Here is a 27,783-nt window from a genome sequence, read left to right as displayed (position 1 = left end):
CAAAATATGCACTTTCGTTGCTTTCAAAAATGTATAGGTTGTCTATAGATTAGCCTACTTGTTTTAAGCTTTTACCTTGCATATTTCATTATCCTGCTTAAAATGACCAGACAGAGCAAGCGTATTACAATAATTATAGGCTAAAACCCTCACCAAGAAAGCATGAAGCTATCTGTACTATTGCGAGCCAACCGAGCGCACCTGTGCGTTCCATTGGGTGTTACGCACCCCAAGTGGAGTTACGTCGGCTAGGGTTAGTGAAAAAACGCAACACATGGCTTACAGTAGAGTAGTACAATAACAAATCAATAGACATTTGTAATTGAGAGAACTGGGATATGAGTGGTCGCGAGCGCAGTAGAAACCGAACCTGGTCGTTGGATTCGGACCTTGACTCGCGTGCGTCCCAGACAGGTATGGAAACATTGATTTGGAGCTCACTCAGTCGTGGTGGGACTCGCACGGGTACCTAGGCTACAGCTTTGGAAGTTATGCTTTTCTTTGAATACGAAAGATTTGATTAAAGTTAACGTCACTAAACCATGTCAAACTGGTAAAGTAGCCTACATTCGATATAGCTAGTCATTTTTTAATAGGAACACCTGTGATGGGGACAATTTGTGTAAGCTATTTGTGTGTTGTGCTACACGTTTGCTGTGCTGAAATAACTGCCACAAAACCACTGAGTAAAGGTAATAAAGTGATAGACAAATAGTTTTCTACTACTGTATTATTTCTGCCTTCCTATACCAAGTGGGCAGTTCGGCAGGGGGTCTTGAGGAGGACAAGGAGGTCGCCTCGCAAGCTGTCCTGTTCTTCATCAATGGTTCGAGGAGAGGTGCAGTGCACCTGTGCTCGAGTATAGCCGAGATACTGCGCGAGAATCAACGGTGAGAACCATAGGCCTGTTGTATCAAACAAATTCCCACTGTCACATGCCTGATTCACACCAGTTTTCAGCTGCCTCCTCTATGAGAAAGTTAACCATTTACTGTTTCGGTTGAGTTTGTCTGACCTTTGCTTAACTCTGCTGTGTGTGTGTGCGCGCCTCCTCTCATATCTTAGTCTGCACAGGACCGTAGAGGTCCAGAGGGTCCGAATAGAGGAGCTGATGTGCTCTCTGTCCACTGCTCCGGCTGCTCCCGTGGGTCCATCAGATTCCAACAGATCCCAGACCAACTCCACCTCTCCCTTCTCCTGCCTCCCCTCCATCTCTCTCGCCGCCGCCTCCTCCCCTTACCTCCCCTCTCCCCCAGCCAGTGTCTCCCCCAGTGTGTCCTCCTTATACAGCTCTGGGAGGGGCAGCCTGTGCTCTAACACCACACCCCCCTGCCTCCCCCCTCTGTCCTTTAGCACCACACCCCCCTGCCTCCCTCCTCTGGTCCCCCTTCACAACCTCACCCCTCAGAGGAGACAGGTATGTATGACACACATTATCTCTCTCACAAGTCAACACTCACGTAAACATATACACACAAACAACCCCAACCTCTCTCTCTGTGTGTCAGACAGCAGTTCTGCCCTGTGTGAAAGAGTATGAGAAGGAGGATCCAGGAGAAGATGAGAGGAGAGGAAAGGAAGGCAGGAGAGATGAGAGGGGGAAGACGAGAGGGGGAGAAAGGAGACAAGAAGACAACAACAGTCTTATTCTACCCTCTGTAGAAGCTCTGGGATCACAACCCCTACCCATCATGCCTCACTCCTCCCATAGTGGCAGCATTCCCAGAGAAAGAGGTGTCAATCGTTTTACATAATGAAGCAGTGCTTTGAATTGGAATGTCTGTTTTATTCATTGAAATTATGACCAAGGAGAATGTGAAGCTTCAGTCTGTCTTTGCTGTGTGCTCACCATGTCAGGACATTGTGTGTGTTTGTGTTTCAGTCAGGAGGAGGGAGAAGGGCAACCTGTCGTCTGAGCAGGGTGGACAGACATCGGACCGAAAACACACGCTGAAGGTTGGACCTCATTATCATACTTCACAATGGACACATGAGGATGTCACAGCCTTTATGATGAGCTGTTTTTGTGGTGGTTTGTTTGTGGTCATTGATATTGTTGTTTGTGAGCAGAAAAGAGAGAAAGTCCTAAGGAGAAGTGCCTCATGTGGACCTCTGAGGGGAGAGATGGACGAGACAAAAGAGGAGGAGAGGTGGTGTCTGGCCCCAGACTGTCCTGACTCCTCGTCCACAGTCCAAGCAGCAGGAGGGCTGGACCCCAGGGCATTAACCACCAGGTACACTTCTATTCTTGCTTTAGTTTCTCTTCTGTTTATTACCGTATTATACTGTATTAATGACTAATTTCACAATAATTGTGATTTAAAGAACTTAACTGTGTGTGGTGCGTATGTCCGTTCGTGCATGCATGTGCATATCAGGAAGAAGCACCGTCTGTGTGTGAATGACCGTGTAGTGCTGGAGAGAAGGAGGCGAGGAGAGGAGAGGAGAAGAGGAGCTGTGAGGTTTATCGGACCACTGGAAAACACTGAGTCTACAGACATCTATATCGGAGTGGAATTGGACACATCCAGTGAGTTTGTGTGTGCGCAGTGTGTGTATTTATGGTGTGTGTGAATGTCTGGCATTCTCATCACCATGACAACTGTGACAGTAACACCAAATATACTGGTAAATAAGGCCTGGATTCAATCAGAGCATTAACCAGCATTGGTCGACATCCGCATAGCAGATGTTTTGGTGGTGTTGGAGGTGTAACTGTGGTATGAGCTGACATATAGGTGAGCGGCTGCTCTTGTCTGTCACAAACCACTCCCTTATTATCCCTACTGCGTCAGTTCAAAAACAGTGCTAGAAAGTTTAGGCTCTATCGATGTTAGAAATAATTATTCTCAAATATCAAACCATTGATGTTAGGCTAATGCATGTTTTCATGCACCCTAGACCCACCCAATTTGTATACCGACCCAACAGATCCATGGATGATGCCATCTCTATTGCACTCAACACTGCCCTTTCCCACCTGGACAAAAGGAACACCTATGTGAGAATGCTATTCATTGACTACAACTCAGCGTTTAACACTATCAAAGCTCATCACTAAGCTAAGGACCCTGGGACTAAACACCTCCCTCTACAACTGGATCCTGGACTTCCTGATGGGCCGCCCCCAGGTGGTGAGGGTAGATAACAACACATCCGCCACGCTGATCCTCAACACGTGGGCCCCTCAGGGGTGCGTGCTCAGTCCCCTCCTGCACTCCCTGTCCACTCATGACTGCATGGCCAGGCACGACCCCAACACTCATCAAGTTTCCCGATGACGCAACAGTGGTAGGCCTGATCACCGACAACAATGAGACAGCCTATAGGGAGGAGGTCAGAGACCTGGCCGTGTGGTGCCAGGACAACAACCTCTCCCTCAACGTGATCAAGACAAAGGAGCTGATCGTGGAGTACAGGAAAAGGAGGACCGAACACGCCCCCATTCTCATCAATGGGGCTGTAGTGGAGCAGGTTGAGAGCTTCAAGTTCCTTGGTGTCCACATCACCAACAAACTATCATTGTCCAAACACACCAAGACAGTCATAAAGAGGGCACGACAAAACCTATACCCCCTCAGGAGACTGAAAAGATTTGGCATGGGTCCTCAGATCCTCAAAAGGTTCTACAGCTGCACAATCGAGAGCATCCTGACTGGTTGCATCACTGCCTGGTATAGCAACTGCTCGGCCTCCGACCGCAGAGTGTAGTGCGTACGGCCCAGTACATCACTGGGGCCAACCTTCTTGCCATCCAAGATCTCTATACCAGGCGGTATCAGAGGAATGTCCTAAAAATTGTCAGACTCCAGCCACCCTAGTCATAGACTGTTCTCTCTGCTACCGCACGGCAAGCGGTACCGGAGCACCAAGTCTAGGTCCAAGAGGCTTCTTAACAGCTTCTACCCCCAAGCCATAAGACTCCTGAACATCTAATCAAAGGGCTACTACCCAGACTATTTGCATTGCTCCCCCCCCTTCTTACACTGCTGCTACTCTTTGTTTATTATCTATGCAGTCACTAACTCTACCTATATATTACCTCGACTAACCTGTGCCCCCGCACATTGACTCTGTACCGGTACCCCCTGTATATAGCCTCACTATTGTTTTACTGCTGCTGTTTAATTATTTGATACTTTTATTTTCTACTTAACACTTATTTTTCTTAAAGCTGCATTGTTGGTTAAGGGCTTGTAAGTAAGCATTTCACTATAAGGTCTACGTATTCGGCGCATGTAACAAATAAATTAAATAAATAAGTAATAATAGTGGAGTAATAATGGTCTGGGGGCTGTTTTTCATGGTTCGGACTAGGCCTCTTAGTTGCAGTGAAGGGAAATCTTAACGCTACAGCATGCAATAACATTCTAGATGATTCTGTGGCAACAGTTCGGGAAAGCCCTTTCCTTCCTTTCAGCATGACAATACCCACGTGCACAAAACGAGGTTTGTTGATCGGTGTGGGAGAACTTAACTGGCCTGCACAGAGCCCTGACCTCAACCCTATCGAACAGCTTTGGGATTAATTGGAACGCCGACTGCAAGCCAGACCTAATCGCCCAACATCAGTGCCCGATCTCACTAATGCTCTTGTGACTGAATGGAAGCAAGTCCCTGCAGCAATGTTCCAGCATCTAGTGAAAAACCTTCCCAGAAGAGTGGAGGCTGTTATGGCAACACAGGTGGGACCAACTCCATATTAATGCCCATTATTTTGGAATGAGATGTTCGATGAGCAGGTGTCCACATGCTTTTGGTCATGTAGTGTATCAAAGTGAGAGCGACTAACAAATTCAATGGGGGTCCTTTGGAGTTCAGGGCCTCTGGGCACATGCCCTGCGTGCCTGGTCGGTATTCGGCTATGATTACAAGTTTAGATAGCTGGCTAATTTACCAATCTACAAATTGTTAGCTGACATGGCAAGTGTGTGACTTTGTGACTGACATAAGAGAAAGATTGCTGATGCACAAACACATATTGAACTTGCACCTTGTGTATTCTACTATTTTAACTCTCAACAGTATGTTGAGACCTCGACTGAGCTTCTAATTTTTTAAATAATACTTATACATTTCTTACTTTGGGGGGGCCACTTATGTTGCTTATTCCTGGAGCCAGCCCTGGTAACACCTGTTCCTATTCAACTTTAGGTGGAGAAAATGAAGGCAGTCTCCATGGTAACAGGTACTTCAGGTGTAAGCCCAACCATGGAACATTCACCACCATCACGGGGATCAGAAAGGTGAGCGTTCACCACACACACAGTATGTAGAAAGGCTTGTAGTTGATTAATTAATCAATGATTAAACTACTAGCAGGCCTACATTAATAGTAAAAGTGATAGTAATAATGTAACTGTCACTACAGTAATAGTGATATTATGCAATATCATTTCTCCCCACCACAGCTCTCTCAATCATCCCGCTTCAAACCTCCAGAGGAGGGTGACTCTAGTGACTCTGGGCCGGGGAGCTCTGCAGTGGCAATGGGGAGGAGCAGCCAGAGCGTTGGGAGTAGGAGCAGGAAAGGGCTCAGAAGGACCTGGAACCAGATGGACATTAGAGCTCAGGTCCATTCAGAGCCAGGAGGACCCAGAGACAAGACTACAGTGGAGAACCCTGGACTGGACTGACATTGCGCCATCACATACCCCTGGACTGGCCTGGCACTCCTCTCCTAATCACTCAATCCACAGCCTTACATTTTCCCCTTTCTCTCCTGATGAGTGTATACTCACTAGACAACATGCTGAAGAAGCCTTCTTCAATCTTCCAGCATGTAACTATAGAGAAAGGACTTGTTTTAGTATAGGCAGCGCCATTGAGGACTTCAACTGGGTGGGACCTCCTATGGGTTAAGGAAGGATCAGATTATTCCATCCAGGTCATCAGGAGGGATCAGCCAATGAATTATACTAGTGAGGAAACATTCCATAACTCCAGGTGGCAGTAAATCTCCAACCTTGGCTTTTTATCTGTTCAAACAACACACTCTAGGTGGCAGTATGCACCCTTTTTGCCATCTCGTAGATGAAAGTTGATTAGTTCAAAATGGAGATGCTCACAGACGCCATAATGGAACAGATAGAATGATGCGATGTTATTCAAGTCTATGGTTGTAACTGACCTCCCAGCCTTTTGACAAATGGCATCTGTCTGCCATGCTTTCATCAGGTGTAACTGACCACTACTGCATCTGACCGATCCAAGTCTTGGATCAGGAAAAACTTTTATAGATAAACGTGTGTTGTCTGTGGGAGACATTATGCGCACAAACCAAAGGCGGCGACCTTGGTAGGGCAATCTTTATTGCATATGAATGACAGGACCTGACATTGCCTCCCATTCATTCTCGTATCTGTATGTATCAGACAGTGGTGAAACCTGTTTACATGGTGTTGAACTGCTGTGGCTCCTGCTTTATGGTCTGCCATGATGTTCACACTAAGCCCAATCTGAAACACAAGTGGCGTCTGTTTAACGCTCCACAGTCTTCCAATATAAACACTTTACATTCGGCACACTACCAATATGCTGTAATAACTCCTTATGACACCTGTTATGTCAGTGTTACGCAGGCCTTATGACAGACTTCAAGTAAAGTGTTAGTGAACAGAAGAGAGCCTTCATCAAACTGCGCTTTTCCTTCATATATGTCATGAACAGTTTTATACAACTTTATATATATATATATATGACACATGGTTTCCAGACTACTAATAAACATTGCTGTGGTAAAACATTTTGACATTATTGGAACTCCTGGCATACAGAAGCATTATTCTTCTCACCACAGTGGAGTGTACACTTCAAAGGGCCCCTAAAGAGTAGGCTATACACTTCAGGGCCCTAGAGTGTTCCTGTTCGCACGGGTCTGCACTATCTGTACCTGAGTTATCTCATACAGATAGATCTTAACTAAAAGCCACATCTATATAGCAGCAAAATAAAAATGCCTTTCGGAGCACAAATGAACAAGGATACATGAGAAACTTGCATGTGCTCAACGTTTCACCTGTTATTTCCCATCTAGAATAGACAATAAAACAGAGGAAGGGAAGGGTACAATTTCAAAGAAAAGTGGGAAATAAGAGAATTATGTTTCTAGGCGTTTTGTCTTTTATTTATTTGAGAAAACAGGTGCAAACGGGGCACTGCCTAGTGAGAGTTCAGTCAATTGAGTGTGTTTGACCCTCTGTACAGACTGAGATTGCAGATATGTCAGTCCTACACATGAAATGTACATTGAATTTCCTCCAGATGATTTGAGTATTGAAACCTTAATCTTTACAATAACGCTGATCCTTATATGGTTTCATTGTGTTCTGCTAAACAGACTTCATTGCCTGAACAGGCCTAGCACTCAGCACATTGTAGAGGGATGGATCCACGGAGGACCTAAACTGCCTAAAACCAACTTCTTTCACACAGCCAGATTATATTCATCCAGGAGTAGATTTCATTCTTGATTCAAGTTCTAAAAACGTGACTTTATGAACATATTAAATATGAGCTTCTGTCCGACAGTCTGGGACTGAGGCTTAGCCTTAGTCCAGGACTATTTCAAAAAGTCATGTCCATGAAACCAAATCATCTTGATTATAAGTGCAATTTAGTCCAAGGTTTACTGTGAGTCTGGCAAACCAACTGATCTATTCTGGGGATTCAAGCCACATCCCAAATCGATCTCTAGCACCAACATACTGGTGTAGATCTGAACTGACTGCAGAGGTCTAAGCAATATGGAGAACATTCCACTTGGCCTATCCAGGCACAAGGTGCAGATAGTTTAATGCCTATCCAATCCCTTCAGATCTACAGGAAGTGCCTTCTATAGTAGAAGCTAGTGGTCTATTTAGGAATGGACTTCTGATGGGGATTCCAATAAACAACAAAACGTGTTGCTTTTTGTTTACAGTTTACCTCTCCACCAATAAGAGCCCAGTTCAACACTAGCAAGGGGTGTGGCCTAGCCCCACTTAAGTCCCCATGGCAACAGACACAGCATGTCCAATGGCATGCACAAGGGGTAGAGCTTCTCTTCCTTCCTCTCTCTCTCTCTCTCTCTGTAAACCATGTACACCTTCAAGATCAGAACAAAGTGCAACGTTTCTGCAAAGCTACTTGGAAACATTAGCAAAGTGTCTCCACCTCCACTCTGTCTTTCTCTTTCCCTGTCTCACGTGTCATCCATTCCATTCTATTCAGCCAAACAAATTCACGTCCCTTTCACAGTGGCTGGGGGATTCTGAATACCCAACACCACTCCATTTCCCATATTAGGATCAGTTCTGCTATAGGATTGGCCGGTGGGCCTGTCAGTCATGTCCATCAGCCAGTCAGTAGGAGGAGATTGAGGAGGAGGCGGGCTGAAGGGAGCCTGAGGAGTTGGTGCGTCTCATGTGAGGGAGGAGGTACGTGTCAGTGCCCAGCTGGTGAACGTCGAAACGAGCCTCCTTACGGTAGGCCAGACAGCGCCGGATAAACGCCTGACAAGGAGAGATAGAGAAGAAAGATGGAGCGAGAGATGTTAGTTCATCTATAGAATATGGATCAGCTTCTCATGCTTTGTCTGTCCTAGTCACATTCAGACATGTCCTGACGAGTGTACAATTCAGAGTGAGTATGAGTCACCTTGGCCTCTGTGCTGGCCTGGGGCTTGGCAGGGAACTGGACCTCGGTGGCTTTGAGGATGGTGTTCTCCTGAAGGATGTCCTGCTGAGACTGGTTATGGCCAAATGGCTGCATGAACACACACACAGTTAAAACAAAACTGAGGTATCACTGACTGGGCCTAAAATTCAGCTTTTGATCCACCAACCACTGTGGTAAATTATTTTACAAAAAATTACAGATGAGCATGCTTTGCAATCTTTCTAAAACAATAAATGCATTATTAATAAGAAGTAATGTGGTATATTGTTTAATTTCATTTTTTGTGACCTGAGTCTTTTAACCGAAATGTCACAGATGAGACAAAAATGTTCACCTGCCCCTTTAAGGGCGGGAGGTAACCTCCAGTCATGTTTGTTCCTGTGAGATTGAGTCTGACTAGTTAGTGGAAGCATTGTCTTCTCTCCCTAACAGTAGAAACTCAAACATAGAAAAACAACCTCGCTTGTGAACAAAACAATGGAAATAGCCAAGAAACATAAGGACAAAGTCTCATTTCAGTAGATTTTTGCTTTAAGTAAATTAGACCAACTTTTATGCTTCTAAAAATGAATCTTTCACCCAACTCTTCACGTGCCCCCAGCCAGGAAGTTTTGTAGCGCAATGTGGGATAGGCTATATAGGATTCGTAGTTCTTTGACTTTGTGCGATTAAATTACCAGCTATGAAACAAAACGGCAGAAATACTTTGAAAACAGCTACTGCAGTATTTATTTGACTATAAATTTGATCATAATTCACGTTTTTTTTATTCACAAATGCGAGTGAAATGCTCAAACTGTGAAGCCCTGATCACCTGACCACCCGCCAACGTGGCTGGTGAAATAGACATCTTACCCGCCAATGCCAAAATCTACCCGCATTTGGCAGGTGTTAATTTTAGGCCCTGATCACTGAGAAAAATAAAATTAGTACACTTCAGAGGTACCCTAATGAGTGTGAATGCTTACTTTCCGTCCATAGAGGCACTGGAAGAAGATGACCCCGACCGACCAGACGTCCACCTTGTTAGAGATCTTAGGAGGCTCCTTGCCCACTACAAAACACTCTGGGGGAAGGTACCTGGACAAGAGGAAAACATGAAGAAAGCAATATACAATAGAAAAAAACCTAATACAACTATTTGTGTGTCGTGTCGTGTGTGTGTGTCCGTGTCTCACCAGTATGTGCCAGCTCCCTGTGAGGTGAGGTCCATGCCATCCACACCATAGTTGTCATCATCCATGATCTTAGACAGCCCAAAGTCTGTGATCTTTATCTCTCCACATGCAGTCCCATCCACCAGCAAGATATTACCTACACAGACAAGAGGCGTGGGTTGAGTATGTGTGTATGTCACCTACACAAACATGAGTCACTGTGTGAACGAGTGTGTGTGTATGTGTGTGGCTGGTTTGAGGTTGTAGTGTGTGTGTCACTGGAGGTTGGTGGCACCTTAATTGGGGAGGACGGGTTTGTGGTAATGACTAGAGTGGAATCAGTGGAATGGTATCAAATACATCCAACACATGGTTTCCAGGTGTTTGATGCCATTCCATTTACTCCGTTCCAGACATTATTATGAGCCGTCCTCCCCTCAGCAGCCTCCTGTGGTGTGTGTGTACCTGGTTTGAGGTCGTAGTGTATGATGGGGGGTTTGATCTCGTTGAGGTATCGCAGGGCGTTGACTATCTGCATGACGATAGACCGCGCCTCCTTCTCTGACATCAGCTTGTTCTGTTTCAGATAGAAGTCCAAGTCGTTCCCCTCACAAAACTCTAGAACCGTACAGAACCTAAAGACAGAGAGAAAGAGACAGAAAGAGAAAGCGTGAGAGCAAAATTGCAAGATTATGTTATAATGCTGTAATTGCATCAAATGGTTGTTTTTGCAACAGAATAGAGGGTTCTCATAACTCTATTGTGTTTGTGTGAACTGAAAGTGGCCCTCTGGGAGATTCAACACTGACAGGAGATTTATGATGTCTTTGGGTGATACCAGGGAGATGTCTCGGGGCCAGACCCTGGTTTCTACACAATGAGAACAGTTTTTACAGCCGATACTTTCTGCTGTGAATTATAAGCATCTTTCATACAAATCTTAACCTTTTGACCCATTCCATACATCTGTTGTTTGTCATGTAGATTGAAGGAGGATGGACTTTGCTATAAAAGGCTTTGGCTCAAACCAGCTTGTTGAGTTCTCAGTGATCACCTCCAGGGGTGATTACCGACCAGCTCCATTACTGCACTAATTAAATAATTAAGTTAGATTGTTTTGAAGAAATCTAAAAGTCTCTCCTTTTGATTACAATAATTCCACCACAGGAGAAAAACAGAGAAAGAGCGTGAGCAAGAGAAACAGAGAAGACAATGGAGTCCATTAACTATAACCTAAGAGGCATCTCAACAGTCTAAAATGGCTTCCTCTCCTTCATCGGCACTGATGTGAAAGAACTGTACTAGGTTTGGGGTAAAATGTCACTTACGTGTCTGTATCCAGGGAGAAGTAGTCGTAGAGTTTGACTATTCTGGGATGGTCCAGCTGTTTGTGTATCCGGTATTCTCTACAGGCATGCCTGGGACAGAAAACAATATTGTGTGTAAGCAAGTCTGGTCAAATAACGTTTAGAACTTGGATGTAAACTTGGTTGTAAATTCTGCGTCTCATACTTGTGGTAGTTCTCCTTCTTCTCCTCTCTCCAGTTCTTGTTGAGTTGGTGGATTTTAACGGCTACGTAGCGCTGCTCAAACAAGTCAAAGGCCTGAAGACACAGAACACACATCAGACAAACACTCACAAGCACAGGTACAGTATGGATCTAGAATCACTTACTAATCATTCACAAGCACATACCAGCAGACAATCCATACCTTATAGACTTCACTGAAGCCTCCTCTGCCCAGCAGATACAGCAGCAGGTACCTCTCATTCAGAGTGGGGTGGTCTTTAAACCTGACAGACAGACAGAAAGACTGAACAGGCTGCTTCCTATAGCATAAAGGGATAGTTTACCCACATAACACCTACAAGAGCTGTGGCTCAGTCGGTGGAGCATGGCGCTTGCAATGCCAAGGGTCGTGGGTTCGATTCCCGCTTGGGCCATCCATATATAAAATGTATACACACATAAAGTTGCTTTGGATAAATGTGTCTGCTAAATGGCATATATTACAATTATTATCTTTTGAATACCTAGAAAGTATGAACTGGGCAGTCAGCCACACTATAGCTACTGGCCTACGGATAGGTAGGCACTAGGGATGGGTTTTGAACCAGGAGACAGTGCTGGGGTCAGGACTTCTATATGATTGCGTCTTCCTGTCCTGTACTTACGATGAGCTGTCCTCATTGTTGATCCTCTTTAGCTCTCGGATGTGGAGGTTCCTCACCCTCTCCAACCTCTCCAGCTCTGCCTGGATCTCAGCCTCCTCCTGAGAGACAGTCAACCACATTACTCAGACAGTCAATCTTATTCATTTTGGGATTCAGACAATAGTACTTTTAACAAACATGTTTGTGTTCATAGTGAAACCAACCTTCTTCAGGTGTCCCAGGCGAAGCTTGAAGATCTCCTCCTGCTCATGATACTCAGCCAGAGTCAACCTAAAAAAAACCCGGTGATAAACGTCACTGCACCAACAACGCAAAAGCATGTGTATCCATCTGCCCATGCGCATGCATGCCTGTATGTACAAGTGTGTGTGTCCCTCAGTGTGTGTGTGTACTCACATCTGAGGCAGGGAGGGTTTGAGGAAGGGGTCGGGGTCATTGCCGTTTACAACCTTGGCTTTGCGTTGTTTGGGTTCGGAGGTGGTTGCTAAGGAGAGGGAGGGGGAGGAGGAGGGGTTGGGAGGCTTCTTTTTGGCTAGCAGCTTCCTCTGACGCTCGATCTCCTCTCTCTGCTGGTTGATACCCTCCTGCTGCCTACACACAGAGTGTGTGTGTGTGTGTGTGTGGGGGGGGGGGGGGGGGTTATAAAGTGTTATAGCAGGTCATAAGAAAGTAATCACATATAACAGGTCATAAGAAAGTCATATCACACAACAGGTCATAGGAAGGTCATATCACACATAACAGGTCATAGGAAATGTTATCGTTTCATTATGCTCTGGAGAGCAGACCCATGTACATACAGTATATTATATGTGGGTTTGTGAAGTGTGTGTATTCTCACTTGACAAGGTTCTGGAATGCGTATCCGTCGGTCCACTGTTCAGTGTAGGAGGCTCCATGTCGTACAGTGGTGAAGTGACCCAGTCTGAGACGGTCCTGCATGCTCTTCTCTCTGCACGACTGCTTCTCCTGGGTGCTCTACATACACACAAATAAACGCCAGTTACACACACACAATCGCACATGGGCTTGTGTCAGTAACAGACATCCACACGAACAAAACAACACCTTCTCTATGAGTAGTTTCTTGCTCATGGTGATGCATTTGTTCAGTCTCTCCTTGTATTTCTCCAGGAGTTTCTGCTGTTCATCAATCTGTCTCCTCAGGTCACAGTTGGCCTGGAGGGAAAACAATACATGTATCAACGCACAACAGTACACAACCTCTACCCATCACCTGTAGGTGAGGGTACTACCCATCACCTGTAGTACCCTCACTAGTACAACCTCTACCCATCACCTGTAGGTGAGGGTACTACCCATCACCTGTAGTACCCTCACTAGTACAACCTCTACCCATCACCTGTAGTACCCTCACTAGTACAACCTCTACCCATCACCTGTAGTACCCTAACTAGTACAACCTCTACCCATCACCTGTAGGTGAGGGTACTACCCATCACCTGTAGTACCCTCACTAGTACAACCTCTACCCATCACCTGTAGTACCCTAACTAGTACCTCTACCCATCACCTGTAGTACCCTCACTAGTACAACCTCTACACATCACCTGTAGTACCCTCACTAGTACAACCTCTACACATCACCTGTAGTACCCTAACTAGTACAACCTCTACCCATCACCTGTAGTACCCTAACTAGTACCTCTACCCATCACCTGTAGTACCCTCACTAGTACAACCTCTACACATCACCTGTAGTACCCTAACTAGTACAACCTCTACCCATCACCTGTAGGTGAGGGTACTACCCATCACCTGTAGTACCCTCACTAGTACAACCTCTACCCATCACCTGTAGTACCCTAACTAGTACCTCTACACATCACCTGTAGTACCCTAACTAGTACAACCTCTACACATCACCTGTAGTACCCTAACTAGTACAACCTCTACCCATCACCTGTAGGTGAGGGTACTACCCATCACCTGTAGTACCCTCACTAGTACAACCTCTACCCATCACCTGTAGTACCCTAACTAGTACCTCTACCCATCACCTGTAGTACCCTAACTAGTACAACCTCTACCCATCACCTGTAGTACCCTAACTAGTACAACCTCTACACATCACCTGTAGTACCCTAACTAGTACAACCTCTACCCATCACCTGTAGGTGAGGGTACTACCCATCACCTGTAGTACCCTAACTAGTACAACCTCTACCCATCACCTATAGTACACTAACTAGTACCTCTACCCATCACCTGTAGTATCCTAACTAGTACAACCTCTACCCATCACCTGTAGTACCCTAACTAGTACAACCTCTACACATCACCTGTAGTTCCCTAACTAGTACAACCTCTACCCATCACCTGTAGTACCCTAACTAGTACAACCTCTACACATCACCTGTAGTACCCTAACTAGTACAACCTCTACCCATCACCTGTAGGTGAGGGTACTACCCATCACCTGTAGTTCCCTAACTAGTACAACCTCTACCCATCACCTGTAGTACCCTAACTAGTACAACCTCTACCCATCACCTGTAGGTGAGGGTACTACCCATCACCTGTAGTACCCTCACTAGTACAACCTCTACCCATCACCTGTAGTACCCTAACTAGTACCTCTACCCATCACCTGTAGTACCCTAACTAGTACAACCTCTACACATCACCTGTAGTACCCTAACTAGTACAACCTCTACCCATCACCTGTAGGTGAGGGTACTACCCATCACCTGTAGTACCCTAACTAGTACAACCTCTACCCATCACCTGTAGTACACTAACTAGTACCTCTACCCATCACCTGTAGTATCCTAACTAGTACAACCTCTACCCATCACCTGTAGTACCCTAACTAGTACAACCTCTACACATCACCTGTAGTTCCCTAACTAGTACAACCTCTACCCATCACCTGTAGTACCCTAACTAGTACAACCTCTACACATCACCTGTAGTACCCTAACTAGTACAACCTCTACCCATCACCTGTAGGTGAGGGTACTACCCATCACCTGTAGTACCCTCACTAGTACAACCTCTACCCATCACCTGTAGTACCCTAACTAGTACCTCTACCCATCACCTGTAGTACCCTAACTAGTACAACCTCTACCCATCACCTGTAGTACCCTCACTAGTACAACCTCTACACATCACCTGTAGTACCCTAACTAGTACAACTTCTACCCATCACCTGTAGTACCCTAACTAGTACAACCTATACCATCACCTGTAGTACCCTCACTAGTACAACCTCTACCCATCACCTGTAGTTCCCTAACTAGTACAACCTCTACCCATCACCTGTAGTACCCTAACTAGTACAACCTCTACCCATCACCTGTAGTACCCTCACTAGTACAACCTCTACCCATCACCTGTAGTACCCTCACTAGTACAACCTCTACACATCACCTGTAGTACCCTAACTAGTACAACTTCTACCCATCACCTGTAGTACCCTAACTAGTACAACCTATACCATCACCTGTAGTACCCTAACTAGTACAACTTCTACCCATCACCTGTAGTACCCTAACTAGTACAACCTATACCATCACCTGTAGTACCCTCACTAGTACAACCTCTACCCATCACCTGTAGTACCCTCACTAGTACAACCTCTACCCATCACCTGTAGTACCCTCACTAGTACAACCTCTACCCATCACCTGTAGTACCCTAACTAGTACAACCTCTACCCATCACCTGTAGTACCCTAACTAGTACAACCTCTACACATCACCTGTAGTACCCTAACTAGTACAACCTCTACCCATCACCTGTAGGTGAGGGTACTACCCATCACCTGTAGTACCCTAACTAGTACAACCTCTACCCATCACCTGTAGTACACTAACTAGTACCTCTACCCATCACCTGTAGTATCCTAACTAGTACAACCTCTACCCATCACCTGTAGTACCCTAACTAGTACAACCTCTACACATCACCTGTAGTTCCCTAACTAGTACAACCTCTACCCATCACCTGTAGTACCCTAACTAGTACAACCTCTACACATCACCTGTAGTACCCTAACTAGTACAACCTCTACCCATCACCTGTAGGTGAGGGTACTACCCATCACCTGTAGTACCCTAACTAGCACAACCTATACCATCACCTGTAGTACCCTCACTAGTACAACCTCTACCCATCACCTGTAGTACCCTAACTAGTACAACCTCTACCCATCACCTGTAGTACCCTCACTAGTACAACCTCTACCCATCACCTGTAGTACCCTCACTAGTACAACCTCTACCCATCACCTGTAGTACCCTCACTAGTACAACCTCTACACATCACCTGTAGTACCCTAACTAGTACAACTTCTACCCATCACCTGTAGTACCCTAACTAGTACAACCTCTACCCATCACCTGTAGTACCCTAACTAGTACAACCTCTACCCATCACCTGTAGTACCCTAACTAGTACAACCTCTACCCATCACCTGTAGTTCCCTAACTAGTACAACCTCTACCCATCACCTGTAGTTCCCAAACTAGTACAACCTCTAGACATCACCTGTAGTTCCCTAACTAGTACAACCTCTACCCATCACCTGTAGTTCCCTAACTAGTACAACCTCTACACATCACCTGTAGTTCCCTAACTAGTACAACCTCTACAGATCACCTGTAGTTCCCGAACTAGTACAACCTCTACCCATCACCTGTAGTTCCCTAACTAGTACAACCTCTACCCATCACCTGTAGTTCCCTAACTACTACAACCTCTACACATCACCTGTAGTTCCCTAACTAGTACAACCTCTACACATCACCTGTAGTTCCCGAACTAGTACAACCTCTACCCATCACCTGTAGTTCCCTAACTAGTACAACCTCTACACATCACCTGTAGTTCCCTAACTAGTACAACCTCTACCCATCACCTGTAGTTCCCTAACTAGTACAACCTCTACACATCACCTGTAGTTCCCTAACTAGTACAACCTCTACACATCACCTGTAGTTCCCTAACTAGTACAACCTCTACCATCACCTGTAGTTCCCTCACTAGTACAACCTCTACCCATCACCTGTAGTACCCTCACTAGTACAACCTCTACCCATCACCTGTAGTACCCTAACTAGTACAACCTCTACCCATCACCTGTAGTACCCTAACTAGTACAACCTCTACCCATCACCTGTAGTACCCTAACTAGTACAACCTCTACCCATCACCTGTAGTTCCCTAACTAGTACAACCTCTACCCATCACCTGTAGTTCCCAAACTAGTACAACCTCTACACATCACCTGTAGTTCCCTAACTAGTACAACCTCTACCCATCACCTGTAGTTCCCTAACTAGTACAACCTCTACACATCACCTGTAGTTCCCTAACTAGTACAACCTCTACCCATCACCTGTAGTACCCTAACTAGTACAACCTCTACCCATCACCTGTAGTACCCTCACTAGTACAACCTCTACACATCACCTGTAGTTCCCTCACTAGTACAACCTCTACACATCACCTGTAGTTCCCTAACTAGTACAACCTCTACACATCACCTGTAGTACCGTAACTAGCACCTAAACTCACCCTAAGCAGGTCATCTATGCGTCCCTCTTTCTTCTCCAGGTCCAGACTCTTGTTGCTCTCTAGAGCAGCCAGTTTCAGACCTGTCAACTCTGTCTGGAGAGAGACAGGAGAGGAGTAGGTGAGAAAAAAGTGTGACAGGTATGAGGAGCGTAAGAAGATGCGATAAGAGTGTGAAGAAAGAGAGAGTGTGCAAGTCTTACCTGAACACACTTGCTGGAGGAGGCTTTGTGGTTCATCAGGTGATCTCCGAAACACAGACTGGTAGGAGAGGAGCTGTTCTGTCTGATCTACAGAGAGGCAACACACATACAACACTGTTATAAACAAGGTGATGAAACACACACCAAAGCCCAAAAAGGTCCTACCACGTGTGTATACATACGTTAGAGCCAGGTGCAGAGTGAGCACCGTGGTGGGAGTTCTGTGGTGAGCGGAGGAACTGGGGTAGAGCCCTCACCGGACTGGAGCCACTCCCTCCCTGGAACTACACACAGGAAACAGCAGGGTGAGGAACAGGAAGTGACATCACATACATATTGCCCAGCAATACACTATGAAAGTCCCACCTACTTCTTGGATCATGCCCCATACTGTTTTTGAATGCGTTCATTTAAGATATATGTACAATTATATTTGTATTTGTGGATTAATTTTGTTCTACCTAATGGCTTTCATTAAAGTTTTCCATTCTCCCAAGTGACGCAGCGGTCTAATGCTTCCAACACACCGACAGCGTCGTTGCGCAAAATAGTCGCAGCATCATCTGGATATGTATGCAACAAAAGTTCAACATTCACCTTCTGCTACCATTTCTGTCAAGCTGCCTACACATATAGTTTGACGCATACATTCGATAAATCCAACGTATGCACCACAATGAACGCACTGCAGCTGCCTCTGCAACACTGCAAGGCAAACGCAGCGTTTCATTGGAAATGAATGTAATTCTGGTGTACCAAAATGCAATGACGCTGTCGGTGTGTTCGAAGTGTAAGGCGCTAGAGCCGTCACTACAGACCCAGGTTCGATCCCAGGCTGTGTTGCAGCCGGCCGTGACCGGGAGACCCATGAGGCAGCGCACAATTGGCCCAGCGGCGTCCGGGTTAGGGCAGGGTTTGGCTGGCCGGGATGTCCTTGTCCCATCGCGCTCTAGTGACTCCTGTGGCAGGCCGGGGGCAATGCACGCTGACTTCAGTCGCTAGTTGTACTGTGTTTCCTCCAACACATTGGTGCAGCTGGCTTACGGGTTAAGCGGGTAGTGTGTCAAGAAGCAGTGCGGCTTGGTTGGATTGTGTTTCGGAGGACGCACTCGACCTTCGCCTCTCCCGAGTCCGTACGGGAGTTGCAGCGATGGGACAAGACTGTAACTACCAATTGGATATCACGAAAAAGGGGTAAAAAGTACCAACATTTTTATATATATATTTTTTATATACACATACACACATATATATATACAAATCTCAAAATAAAACGAGAAATAGAAAAAAATATATAAATATATTATTACAATAATTATAATAATAATAAAGGGTTTCCATTGCATTTTATTTTTCATTATGGAAAACCTTAAAGGCATTGGGTAAATAATACACTAATAGGAATATAATTTTACATGCATCTTAAATGACTGCTTTCTCAAATATTTGAGGACATACATACATTTGAGGACAAATTTGTGGAATCCCATTCTTAAAACAGCAAGGGACATGATCCAGGAAGTAGATGGGACTTTCATAGCGTATAGAAGAATGCTTCAAGTTGGGAAATTCACAATGTCAACCAATCACAATGATCACACCACGACCCAATCACAATCATCTCACTTAACCTAACATAGCAGGCGTAGAAAGATGCCTGAGCCGAGTCCCTACTTCCATTTTTCAGGGGAAATGGAAGTTAGATTGAAAATACTGTATCCCTGAAAACAGGATGTTAGCATTTTCTGGCAACTCCACATAGGCTGCATCTCACTAGACATCTTGTGAGTCAAGACCAACCAGCTTGGCCCATGGAAGGCTTACATTTAGTTTAACTTACACAGAGCGAACACAAAGTGCATATAAATAACGAGTCTGGAACAACTACATAATACGACACTCACATCAAAGTAGTCACTGATCTTGGGCCCCCGTGTGGAAGTCTTCCCTGTGGTAGAGGAGAACACAGAGCAGATACCGTGGGTTAGCAACGCATTAACACAGATACAGAGGTTAGCACAGCCCAGGGACCTTACAACAGAATGTAACAATGACCTTGTTTAACGGAGAGTGACATTCAGAATATACACTACATGACCAAAGGTATGTGGACACCTGCTCGTCGAACATCTCATTCCAAAATCAATGGCATTAATATGGAGTTGGTTCCCCTCTGATGCTAAAACAGCCTCCAGTCTTCTGGGAAGGTTTTCCACTAGATGTTGGAACATTTCTGCCAGGACTTGCTTCCATTCAGCCACAAGAGCATTAGTGAGGTCGGGCAATGATGTTGGGTGATTAGGCCTGGCTCGCAGTCAATGTTCCAATTGATGCCAAAGGTGTCCGATGGGGTTGAGGTCAGGGCTCTGTGCAGGCCACTCAAGTTCTTCCACACCGATCTCGACAAACAATTTCTGTATGGACCTCGCTTTGTGCATGAGGGCATTGTCATGCTGAAACAGGAAAGGGCCTTCGACAAACTGTTGCCACAAAGTTAGAAGCACAGAACCGTCTAGAATGTAATTGTATGCTGTAGCGTTAAGATTTCCCTTCACTGGAACTAAGGGGTCTAGTCCGAATCATGAAAAACAGACCCAGACCATTATTCCTCCTCCACCAAACTTTACAGTTGGCACTATGCATTGGGGCAGTTAGCTTTCTCCTGGCATCCGCCAAACCATGATTAGTCTGTCGGACAGCCAGATGGATAAGTATGATTCATCACGCCAGAGAACACGTTTCCACTGCTCCAGAGTCCAATGGCGGAGAGCTTTACACCACTCCAGCCGACGCTTGGCATTGCACATGGTAATCTTAGGCTTGTGTGTGTGTGCAGCTGCTAGGCCATAGAAACCCATTTCATGAAGCTCCCGGCGAACAGTTCTTGTGCTGATGTTGCTTCCAGAGGCAGTTTGGAACTCGTAGTGAGTGTTGCAACCAAAGACAGACAATTTTTACACACTATGAGCTTCAGCACTTGGCGGTCCCGTTCTGTGAGCTTGTGTGGCCTACCACTTCGCGGCTGAACCATTGTTGCATCTGTAACGGATGTGAAATGGCTAGCTAGTTAACAGTGGTGCGCGCTAATAGCGTTTCAATCGGTTACGTCACTCGGTTTGAGACCTTGAAGTAGTGGTTCCCCTTGCTCTGCAAGGGCCGTGGATTTTGTGGAGCGATGGGTAACGATGCTTCGTGGGTGGTAGTTGTTGATGTGTGCAGAGGGTCCCTGGTTCGCGCCCGGGTCGGGGCGAGGGGACGGACGTAAAGTTAAACTGTTACATTCATCTAGATGTTTCCACTTCAGAATAACAGCACTTACAGTTGACCGGGGCAGCTCTAGCAGGGCAGAAATTTAATGGACTGACTTGTTGGAAAGATGGCATCCTTTGATGGTGCCACGTTGAAAGTCACTGAGCTATTCGGTAAGGCCATTCTACTGACAATGTTTGTCTATGGAGATTGCATGGCCGTGTGCTCGATTTTAAACACCTTTCAGCAACAGGTGTGGCTGAAATAGCCTAATCCACTAATTTGAAGAGGTGTCCACATACTTTTGTATGTATAGTTTACCTTGTTTAACTGAGTGATACCATGTGACATTCAATATATCTTGTTTAACTGAGTGATACCATGTGACATTCAGAATATACATTGTCTAATGGAAGGGCCCGACTACCGACAGGGAGCTTGCGAGTGAGTGACTTTGAAATTAAAATAAATCAAGTACCAAGGAGAATCTAAAAATCCTGACCAGATCATTTCACCCCTGTTTATAATGACTGTTGTTTTTAGTTTTATTTAATTTAAACATTTATTTATTTTTGACAGGGACTCAAGTTGAGATCAAGGTCTCTTTTACAAAGACACACACATCACATACAAATATAAAATGCAAGACAGGACTACAAAACACAATCATAGAAAACAGGTACAGTGCCTTAAGAAAGTTATCATACCCCTTGACTTATTCCACATTTTGTTGTGTTACAGCCTGAATTCAAAATGGGTTAAATAGATTTTTCTCCTCACCCATCTAGACCCCATAATGACAAAGTGAAAACATGTTTAAAAACTTCAGCGAATGTATTGAAGCGTTGTACTACTAACCAAAAGGTTGCAAGATCGAATCCCCGAGCTGACAAGGTAAAAATCTGTCATTCTGCCCCTGAACAAGGCAGTTAACCCACTGTTCCTAGGCCGTCATTGAAAATAAGAATTTGTTCTTAACTTCTTATGGCTGCAAGGCAAAGTGTTGAGTAGCCAGTGAAATCGTGCCCATTTCAAACGGCCTCCTACTCAAATCTTGCTCGTACAATATGAATATTATTATTCTTTTTGGATAGAAAACACTTTCTAGTTTCTAAAACAGTTGGAATTATTTCTCTGAGTGAAACACAAGTCCTTCTGCAGCACTTTTCCTGACCAGGAAGTGAAATGTCAGAAATCTATGCTCTTTTCAATCTGATGCCTATACATGGTCTTAACACCTAGGAGTCTGCTGACAGTCTATACGCCTTCCTATTGGTGTAAAGAGGATGTCAGAGAATAAATTTTTTTGCTCCTCTTGGTCTGTGGTGGAAAAAAACCTATTTCTTTGACCTGAGCGCCCACTTCCGGTATTCTGAAGGAAGTGGGATGGACTTCTGTTTTGCCTTCCTAACAAACGGCTAACGTCTCCGGCTCGAATTTTTTTGGATATATGTGACCATATCATCGTAATGTATGTTTTTTCAATATAGTTTAATCAGATTATTGAAACTTTATTCGGGAGTTTTGCCGTGTTCCGTCGTATGACTGTGTTTACGTTGGGCCACGGCTACTGGAAATGGTAAATGAACAGGGATATTTCTCATTCTGAAACGAAACAACGACTCATCTGGACAGAGGACGCCTGTTTCAACATTCTGATGAAAGATCAGCCAAAGTAAGACTCATTTTATGATGTTATTTCATATATCTGTCGTGCATGTGAACGGGTCGTGGGCGCCCAAATGTGTCTCTCTATTGTGGCTACGCTAATATAGCGATACATTTTGTTTTCGCTGTAAAACATTTAATAAATCGGAAATATTGTTTGGAATCACAAGTTGCCTATCTTTCAATTGCTGCAAACTATATATTTTTCGGAAATGTTTTATGATGAGTAATAAGCTATTTGACGTTGGTGTCTGTTGGTGTCTGTAAATATTATGGCTGCTTTCGGTGCACTTTCTGATTTGTAGCTGAAATGTAAAATATGATTTATACCTGAAATATGCACATTTTTCGAAAAAAAATATGCTATACAATAAATATGTTATCAGACTGTCATCTGATGAATTTGTTTCTTGGTTAGTGGCTATTTATATCTTTATTTGGTCGAATTTGTGATAGCACCTGATGGAGTAAGAAACTGATGGAGTTAGAAAAGTGGTGTCATTTGCTAACGTGGTTAGCTAATAGATGTACATATTTTGTCTTCCCTGTAAAACATTTTAAAAATCGGACATGTTGGTTTGATTCACAAGAAGTTTATCTTTCATCTGGTGTCTTGGACTTGTTAATGTGTGAAAGTTAAATATTTTTAAAAACTAGCTTTTGAATTTCGCGCCCTGCACTTTGAGCTGGATGTTGTCATATTGTGGGCGGTGTCGGGCTTGCAGCCCAAACAGGTTAACTGACTTGCCTAGTTAAATGGAAATATCTTATTTACATAAGTATTCACAGCCCTGAGTCAATACATGCTAGAATAATCTTTGGCAGCGATTACAGCTGTGAGTCTTTCTGGGTAAGTCTCTAAGAGCTTTGCACACCTGGATTGTACAATATTTGCATATTATTCTTTTTAAAAGTCAAGCTCTGTCAAGTTGGTTATTGATCATTGCTAGACAGCCATTTTCAAGTCTTGCCATAGATTTTAAAGCAGATTTAGTCAAAAGTGTAACTAGGCTATTCAGAGTTGTTTTGGATTTGCCTCAAATTTCTTCCAATTTTAATGCCTTTTTGCAAGGGGTGTGCATACTTTCTGAAGGCACTGTATGTATGTGTCATACCCTGGCTGTTCTCCGATTGGATGTCAGCTTTCCTCTTCCTTCCTCTGGGCGACTCAGAGTGCTTCTTCTCAGGGGTCTGAGAATAAACAAATAGTAAATCACTTTTCTGACATTCGCGTGTCCCCTTAGGAAGAGAGTGTATGAATGTGTGTGTGTGTGGGGTAGGACAGTAGGAAGGAAGAGTACGTACAGAATATGCAGGAGAACTCCCCCTCTTCATATCAGAGTTCTAGGGAGAGAAAGATACATTAAAGCGAGGACGGTTGAAAGAGGGAGGAAAGAGAAAGATTGAGGTGGGTCATGCAAGGACAAACAAAGATATCATTCAGTCTCCTGATTAACTGTCCATGGTTCCAAAAATGTAAATGGCTACATAGACAAAATGCCTGCCTTCCTTGTCTCCACTCAAACAAAATGGCGTCTTTTCTTTAAACAGCGAGTAAGCCACCTGTGTGTCGGTGATATGGTGTGACATCTAATCACTGAAACTAGGCCAGACCTGTCCCTCACTGACATCGTCTCTGCATAGTGTGTGTGTCTCACCTCTGACTCTTTGTCGCTGGAAGAGCCGAGACTGCCATAGCTGTGGTTGGAGCACTCGTTGGCCAGACCCTGGACATACAGACAAGTGTGTGTAAGTGTAATGTGTGATTTTCATGTGCTTGTCATTCAAAAAGCTTTTTGGTGTGTCTGGTATGAGTAAAAACTTGCACGTGTGCGTTATAGTATTTATGTGTGAGATAGTAATTGCGTAATAACGGGTGTGTCTGTCACCTTGGCCCCGCCGCTGGCGCTGCTTCCTACGGTGTTGCCGCTGACCGCACCCATGAACCTAGCCTCCAGAAGCTCCTGCCTGCGAGGGTCCAGGCTGTGCAGCTCCTCCATGGGGCCTAAACACAACATAAGACAAGGTTACATATGGCTATGTAAGGGTACAGCAAACTGTATCCGACTGTCTCACACTACTATCCACTTCAAATAAGTGCACATCAGATAAGTGCAAACGGTTTGAGTGCAGTGCACCTCACCAGTCCCACATCAACTTAGCCTATCTGCATTTAGTGAACACATTATGGACAGCACTAAGCTATAGCACTTACAGTACCAGTCAAAAGTTTGGGCACACCTATTCATTCAAATTTTTTTTTTTTTTTTTTTTTTTACAATTTCTACATTGTAGAATAATAGTGAAGACAATAAAACTATGAAATAACACATATGGAATCATGTAGTAACCAAAAAAAGCATCAAACAAATCAAAATATATTTTATATTTGAGATTCTTCAAAGTAGCCACCCTTTGCCTTGATGACAGTTTTGCACACTCTTGGCATTCTCTCAACCAGCTTCATGAGGTAGTCACCTGGAATGCATTTCAATGAACAGGTGTCCCTTGTTAAATGTTAATTTGTGGAATTTCATTCCTTCTTAATGCGTTTGAGCCAATCAGTTGTGTTGTGACAAGGTAGGGTTGGTATACAGAAAATAGCCCTATTTGGTAAAAGACCAAGTCCATATTATGGCAAGAACAGCTCAAATAAGTAGAGAAACGACAGTCCATCATTACTTTAAGACATGAAGGTCAGTCAATCCGGAACATTTCAAGAACTTTGAAAGTTTCTTCAAGTGCAGTTGCAAAACTATGATGAAACTGGCTCTCATGAGGACCGCCACAGGAAAGGAAGACCCAGAGTTACCTCTGTTGCAGAGGATAAGTTCATTAGAGTTACCAGCCTCAGAAAACGCAGCCCAAATAAATACTTCAGAGTTCAAGTAACAGACACATCTCAACATCTACTGTTCTGAGTGGACTGTGTGAATCAGGCCTTCATGGTCAAATTCCTGTTAAAGAAACGACTACTAAAGAACACCAATAAGACTTGCTTGGGCCAAGAAATGCGAGCAATGGACATTAGACCGGTGGAAATCTGTCCTTAGATTTTTGGTTCCAACCACCATGTCTTTGTGAGAGGCAGAGTAGGAGAAAGGATCTCTGCATGTGTGGTTCCCACCGTGAAGCATGGAGGAGTAATAGTGCTTTGCTGGTGACACTGTCAGTGATTCATTTAGAATTCAAGGCACACTTAACCAGCATGGCTACCACAGCATTCTGCAGCAATACGCCATCACATCTGGTTTGCGCTTAGTGGGACTATCATTTGTTTTTCAAAAGGACAATGACCCAACACACCTCCAGGCTGTGTAAGGGCTATGTAACCAAGAAGGAGAGTGATGGAGTGCTGCATCAGATGACCTGGCCTCCACATTCACCCAACCTCATCCCAACTGAGATGGTTTGGGATAAGTTGGACTGCGGAGTGAAGGAAAAGCAGCCAACAAGTGCTCAGCATATATGGGAACTCCTTCAAGACTGTTGGAAAAGCATTCCAGGTGAAGCTGGTTGAGAGAACGCCAAAAGTGTGCAAAGCTGTCATCAAAGCAAAGGGTGGCTACTTTGAAGAATCTAAAATATATTTTGATTTGTTCAACACTTTTTTGGTTACTACATGATTCCATGTGTCATTTCATAGTTTTGATGTCTTCACTATTATTCTACAATGTAGAAAATAGTCAAAATAAAGAAAAATCCTTGAATGAGTAGGTGTCCAAACTTTTGACTGGTACTGTAGTATGTATCAGGTGTCAACAGTATGTTAGACTGTGTGACCAATAGGACTTAGCAGTCAGTATTGGGTACTGGTACAAGCACATTAGCTCAGATTCAACAGCTGAGCTGTGGGCCTGAACTTCAACTCAATGTCTGACACTGACACACACACACACACACACACACACACACACACACACACACACACACACACACACACACACACACACACACACACACACCTTATGACAGAGGTGCAAGTAAAGTGAAACCAGACAACAGTTATAAAGCATTGACAACTGACAAGCACTAAATATGTCCACAGGAATACCACATCCAGGCCTCATCTTGACCCCAGTCCAGCAGGAAGCCATAGTTACATTGTTATTACAATCCCAATTGGAATATTTTGCAACAGTAACAATTGTGACACACTAATATACTAAAGTAACGTGAGCCTCTGTGACAAACTTCCGTTCCGATGGCATCAGAGTCACAGACTTTAGTTCTGTTGCATGACAGCAACATTCTATTCTTGTTCTGATGTTGAAGTGATCAGAATATTGGCCTAAACTTCTTTGTTTGGCAAAGAACAAGGAATTTGATCATCATAACTCAGTGGATTCGCATGGACCTGCAGTAGCATTGCTGTTCGACGGAAGACTAAAGGCAACTAGCTACCCACAGCTGTTTATCAGAGGTCTCGGCAACATCACTAGCTAACTACATAAACAACAATGCCTTGGGCTTGGCCATCTGTCGGTCCAGCGGTCTAGACTGCTCTCAGTCCTATTTGTTTTCACTCAATCGGTCTGCTCCTGTCTGAATATTCCATCGCTATTGTTCTACTGTAGCTGAGTGCTGACACCTTTATAGCGAGGTAACGTTAGCTAGCTACTGTACTGACTGTAACTGACAAGGTTCGGCCATCAATTCGCGGCATCCATTGACATCCATATTCCCGTCGAATTGGGGCGATATAACTGGAAACAGTATCCATTTCCCATCGAACAGACTTCGACGAATGACATCGTTGCTGAATTTACCTTCCTTGGTCTTGGTGGTCGCCGTTATGTGTTGTTGAGAAATCGTTAGGGACGAGGATAGCTGCGACCAAGATGGCGTCGCCTCCAAACTTCCACCACCACTTCCACTGTTACTTTGGACACTCATGAAGCCACTTTACTAGTGAGAGAGCAGACACACGGGCGTCCGTGCAAATCCGAAATCCCAAAAGTGCATCCACCATCAGGCAACTGCTACATAGCCACGGAAATCAATCTAATTTTTACCATTTTTTGTAAACATTTATATTTCAGTAAGCTCTGCAGTGCGTATGCGTCTTGAAGTAGCATGCTAGGATAAAATGTAACCTTTGCATCGATCGAGCGGCTGTCAGCATCAGTTC

The 27,783-nt window shown here is 44.5% G+C and overlaps 2 protein-coding genes across 3 annotated transcripts; one reads left to right on the top strand and one right to left on the bottom strand.

The window, feature by feature from the left end:
• The first annotated feature begins 338 nt into the window (after positions 1 to 338).
• LOC120055395 (CAP-Gly domain-containing linker protein 4-like) lies at positions 339 to 6,752 on the top strand. The gene is made up of 9 exons (XM_039003259.1): positions 339 to 414; positions 755 to 890; positions 1,066 to 1,261; positions 1,354 to 1,417; positions 1,883 to 1,956; positions 2,071 to 2,234; positions 2,379 to 2,530; positions 5,155 to 5,246; positions 5,412 to 6,752. The coding sequence occupies exons 1-9, from the start codon at positions 339 to 341 to the stop codon at positions 5,634 to 5,636; spliced, it is 1,179 nt and encodes a 392-aa protein (XP_038859187.1). The 3' UTR covers positions 5,637 to 6,752.
• LOC120056119 (serine/threonine-protein kinase tousled-like 1-B) lies at positions 6,291 to 27,783 on the bottom strand. Of its 2 annotated transcripts, XM_039004309.1 has the most exons (22): positions 27,422 to 27,783; positions 24,542 to 24,657; positions 24,311 to 24,379; positions 23,958 to 23,996; positions 23,768 to 23,843; positions 19,640 to 19,683; positions 17,918 to 18,019; positions 17,736 to 17,822; positions 17,536 to 17,628; positions 13,060 to 13,170; positions 12,833 to 12,969; positions 12,388 to 12,582; positions 12,195 to 12,261; positions 11,992 to 12,089; positions 11,529 to 11,610; positions 11,328 to 11,419; positions 11,144 to 11,233; positions 10,281 to 10,450; positions 9,837 to 9,972; positions 9,627 to 9,738; positions 8,638 to 8,745; positions 6,291 to 8,492 (listed from the first exon to the last, which is right to left on the bottom strand). In XM_039004309.1, the coding sequence occupies exons 1-22, from the start codon at positions 27,546 to 27,548 to the stop codon at positions 8,343 to 8,345; spliced, it is 2,301 nt and encodes a 766-aa protein (XP_038860237.1). In that variant the 5' UTR covers positions 27,549 to 27,783; the 3' UTR covers positions 6,291 to 8,342. The 2 variants fall into 2 exon arrangements, with proteins under 2 accessions (XP_038860237.1, XP_038860238.1); XM_039004310.1 differs by lacking the exon at positions 23,958 to 23,996.

The sequence above is a fragment of the Salvelinus namaycush genome, chromosome 11 (assembly GCF_016432855.1).
Source record: "Salvelinus namaycush isolate Seneca chromosome 11, SaNama_1.0, whole genome shotgun sequence".
Lineage (NCBI taxonomy): Eukaryota > Metazoa > Chordata > Actinopteri > Salmoniformes > Salmonidae > Salvelinus > Salvelinus namaycush.
This window is presented reverse-complemented; position numbering and strand designations above follow the sequence as displayed.

Excerpts from the sequence above, each read along its gene's own strand:
- LOC120055395 (XM_039003259.1), top strand. The coding sequence starts at position 339 with ATGAGTGGTCGCGAGCGCAGTAGAAACCGAACCTGGTCGTTGGATTCG. Across the intron at positions 891-1,065 it reads ATACTGCGCGAGAATCAACG|TCTGCACAGGACCGTAGAGG; the intron begins GTGAGAACCATA and ends CTCATATCTTAG. Across the intron at positions 1,957-2,070 it reads ACCGAAAACACACGCTGAAG|AAAAGAGAGAAAGTCCTAAG; the intron begins GTTGGACCTCAT and ends GTTTGTGAGCAG.
- LOC120056119 (XM_039004309.1), bottom strand. The coding sequence starts at position 27,548 with ATGAGTGTCCAAAGTAACAGTGGAAGTGGTGGTGGAAGTTTGGAGGCG. Across the intron at positions 24,658-27,421 it reads GACCACCAAGACCAAGGAAG|GCCCCATGGAGGAGCTGCAC; the intron begins GTAAATTCAGCA and ends TGTTGTGTTTAG. Across the intron at positions 10,451-11,143 it reads TTCTCCCTGGATACAGACAC|GTTCTGTACGGTTCTAGAGT; the intron begins GTAAGTGACATT and ends CTCTGTCTTTAG.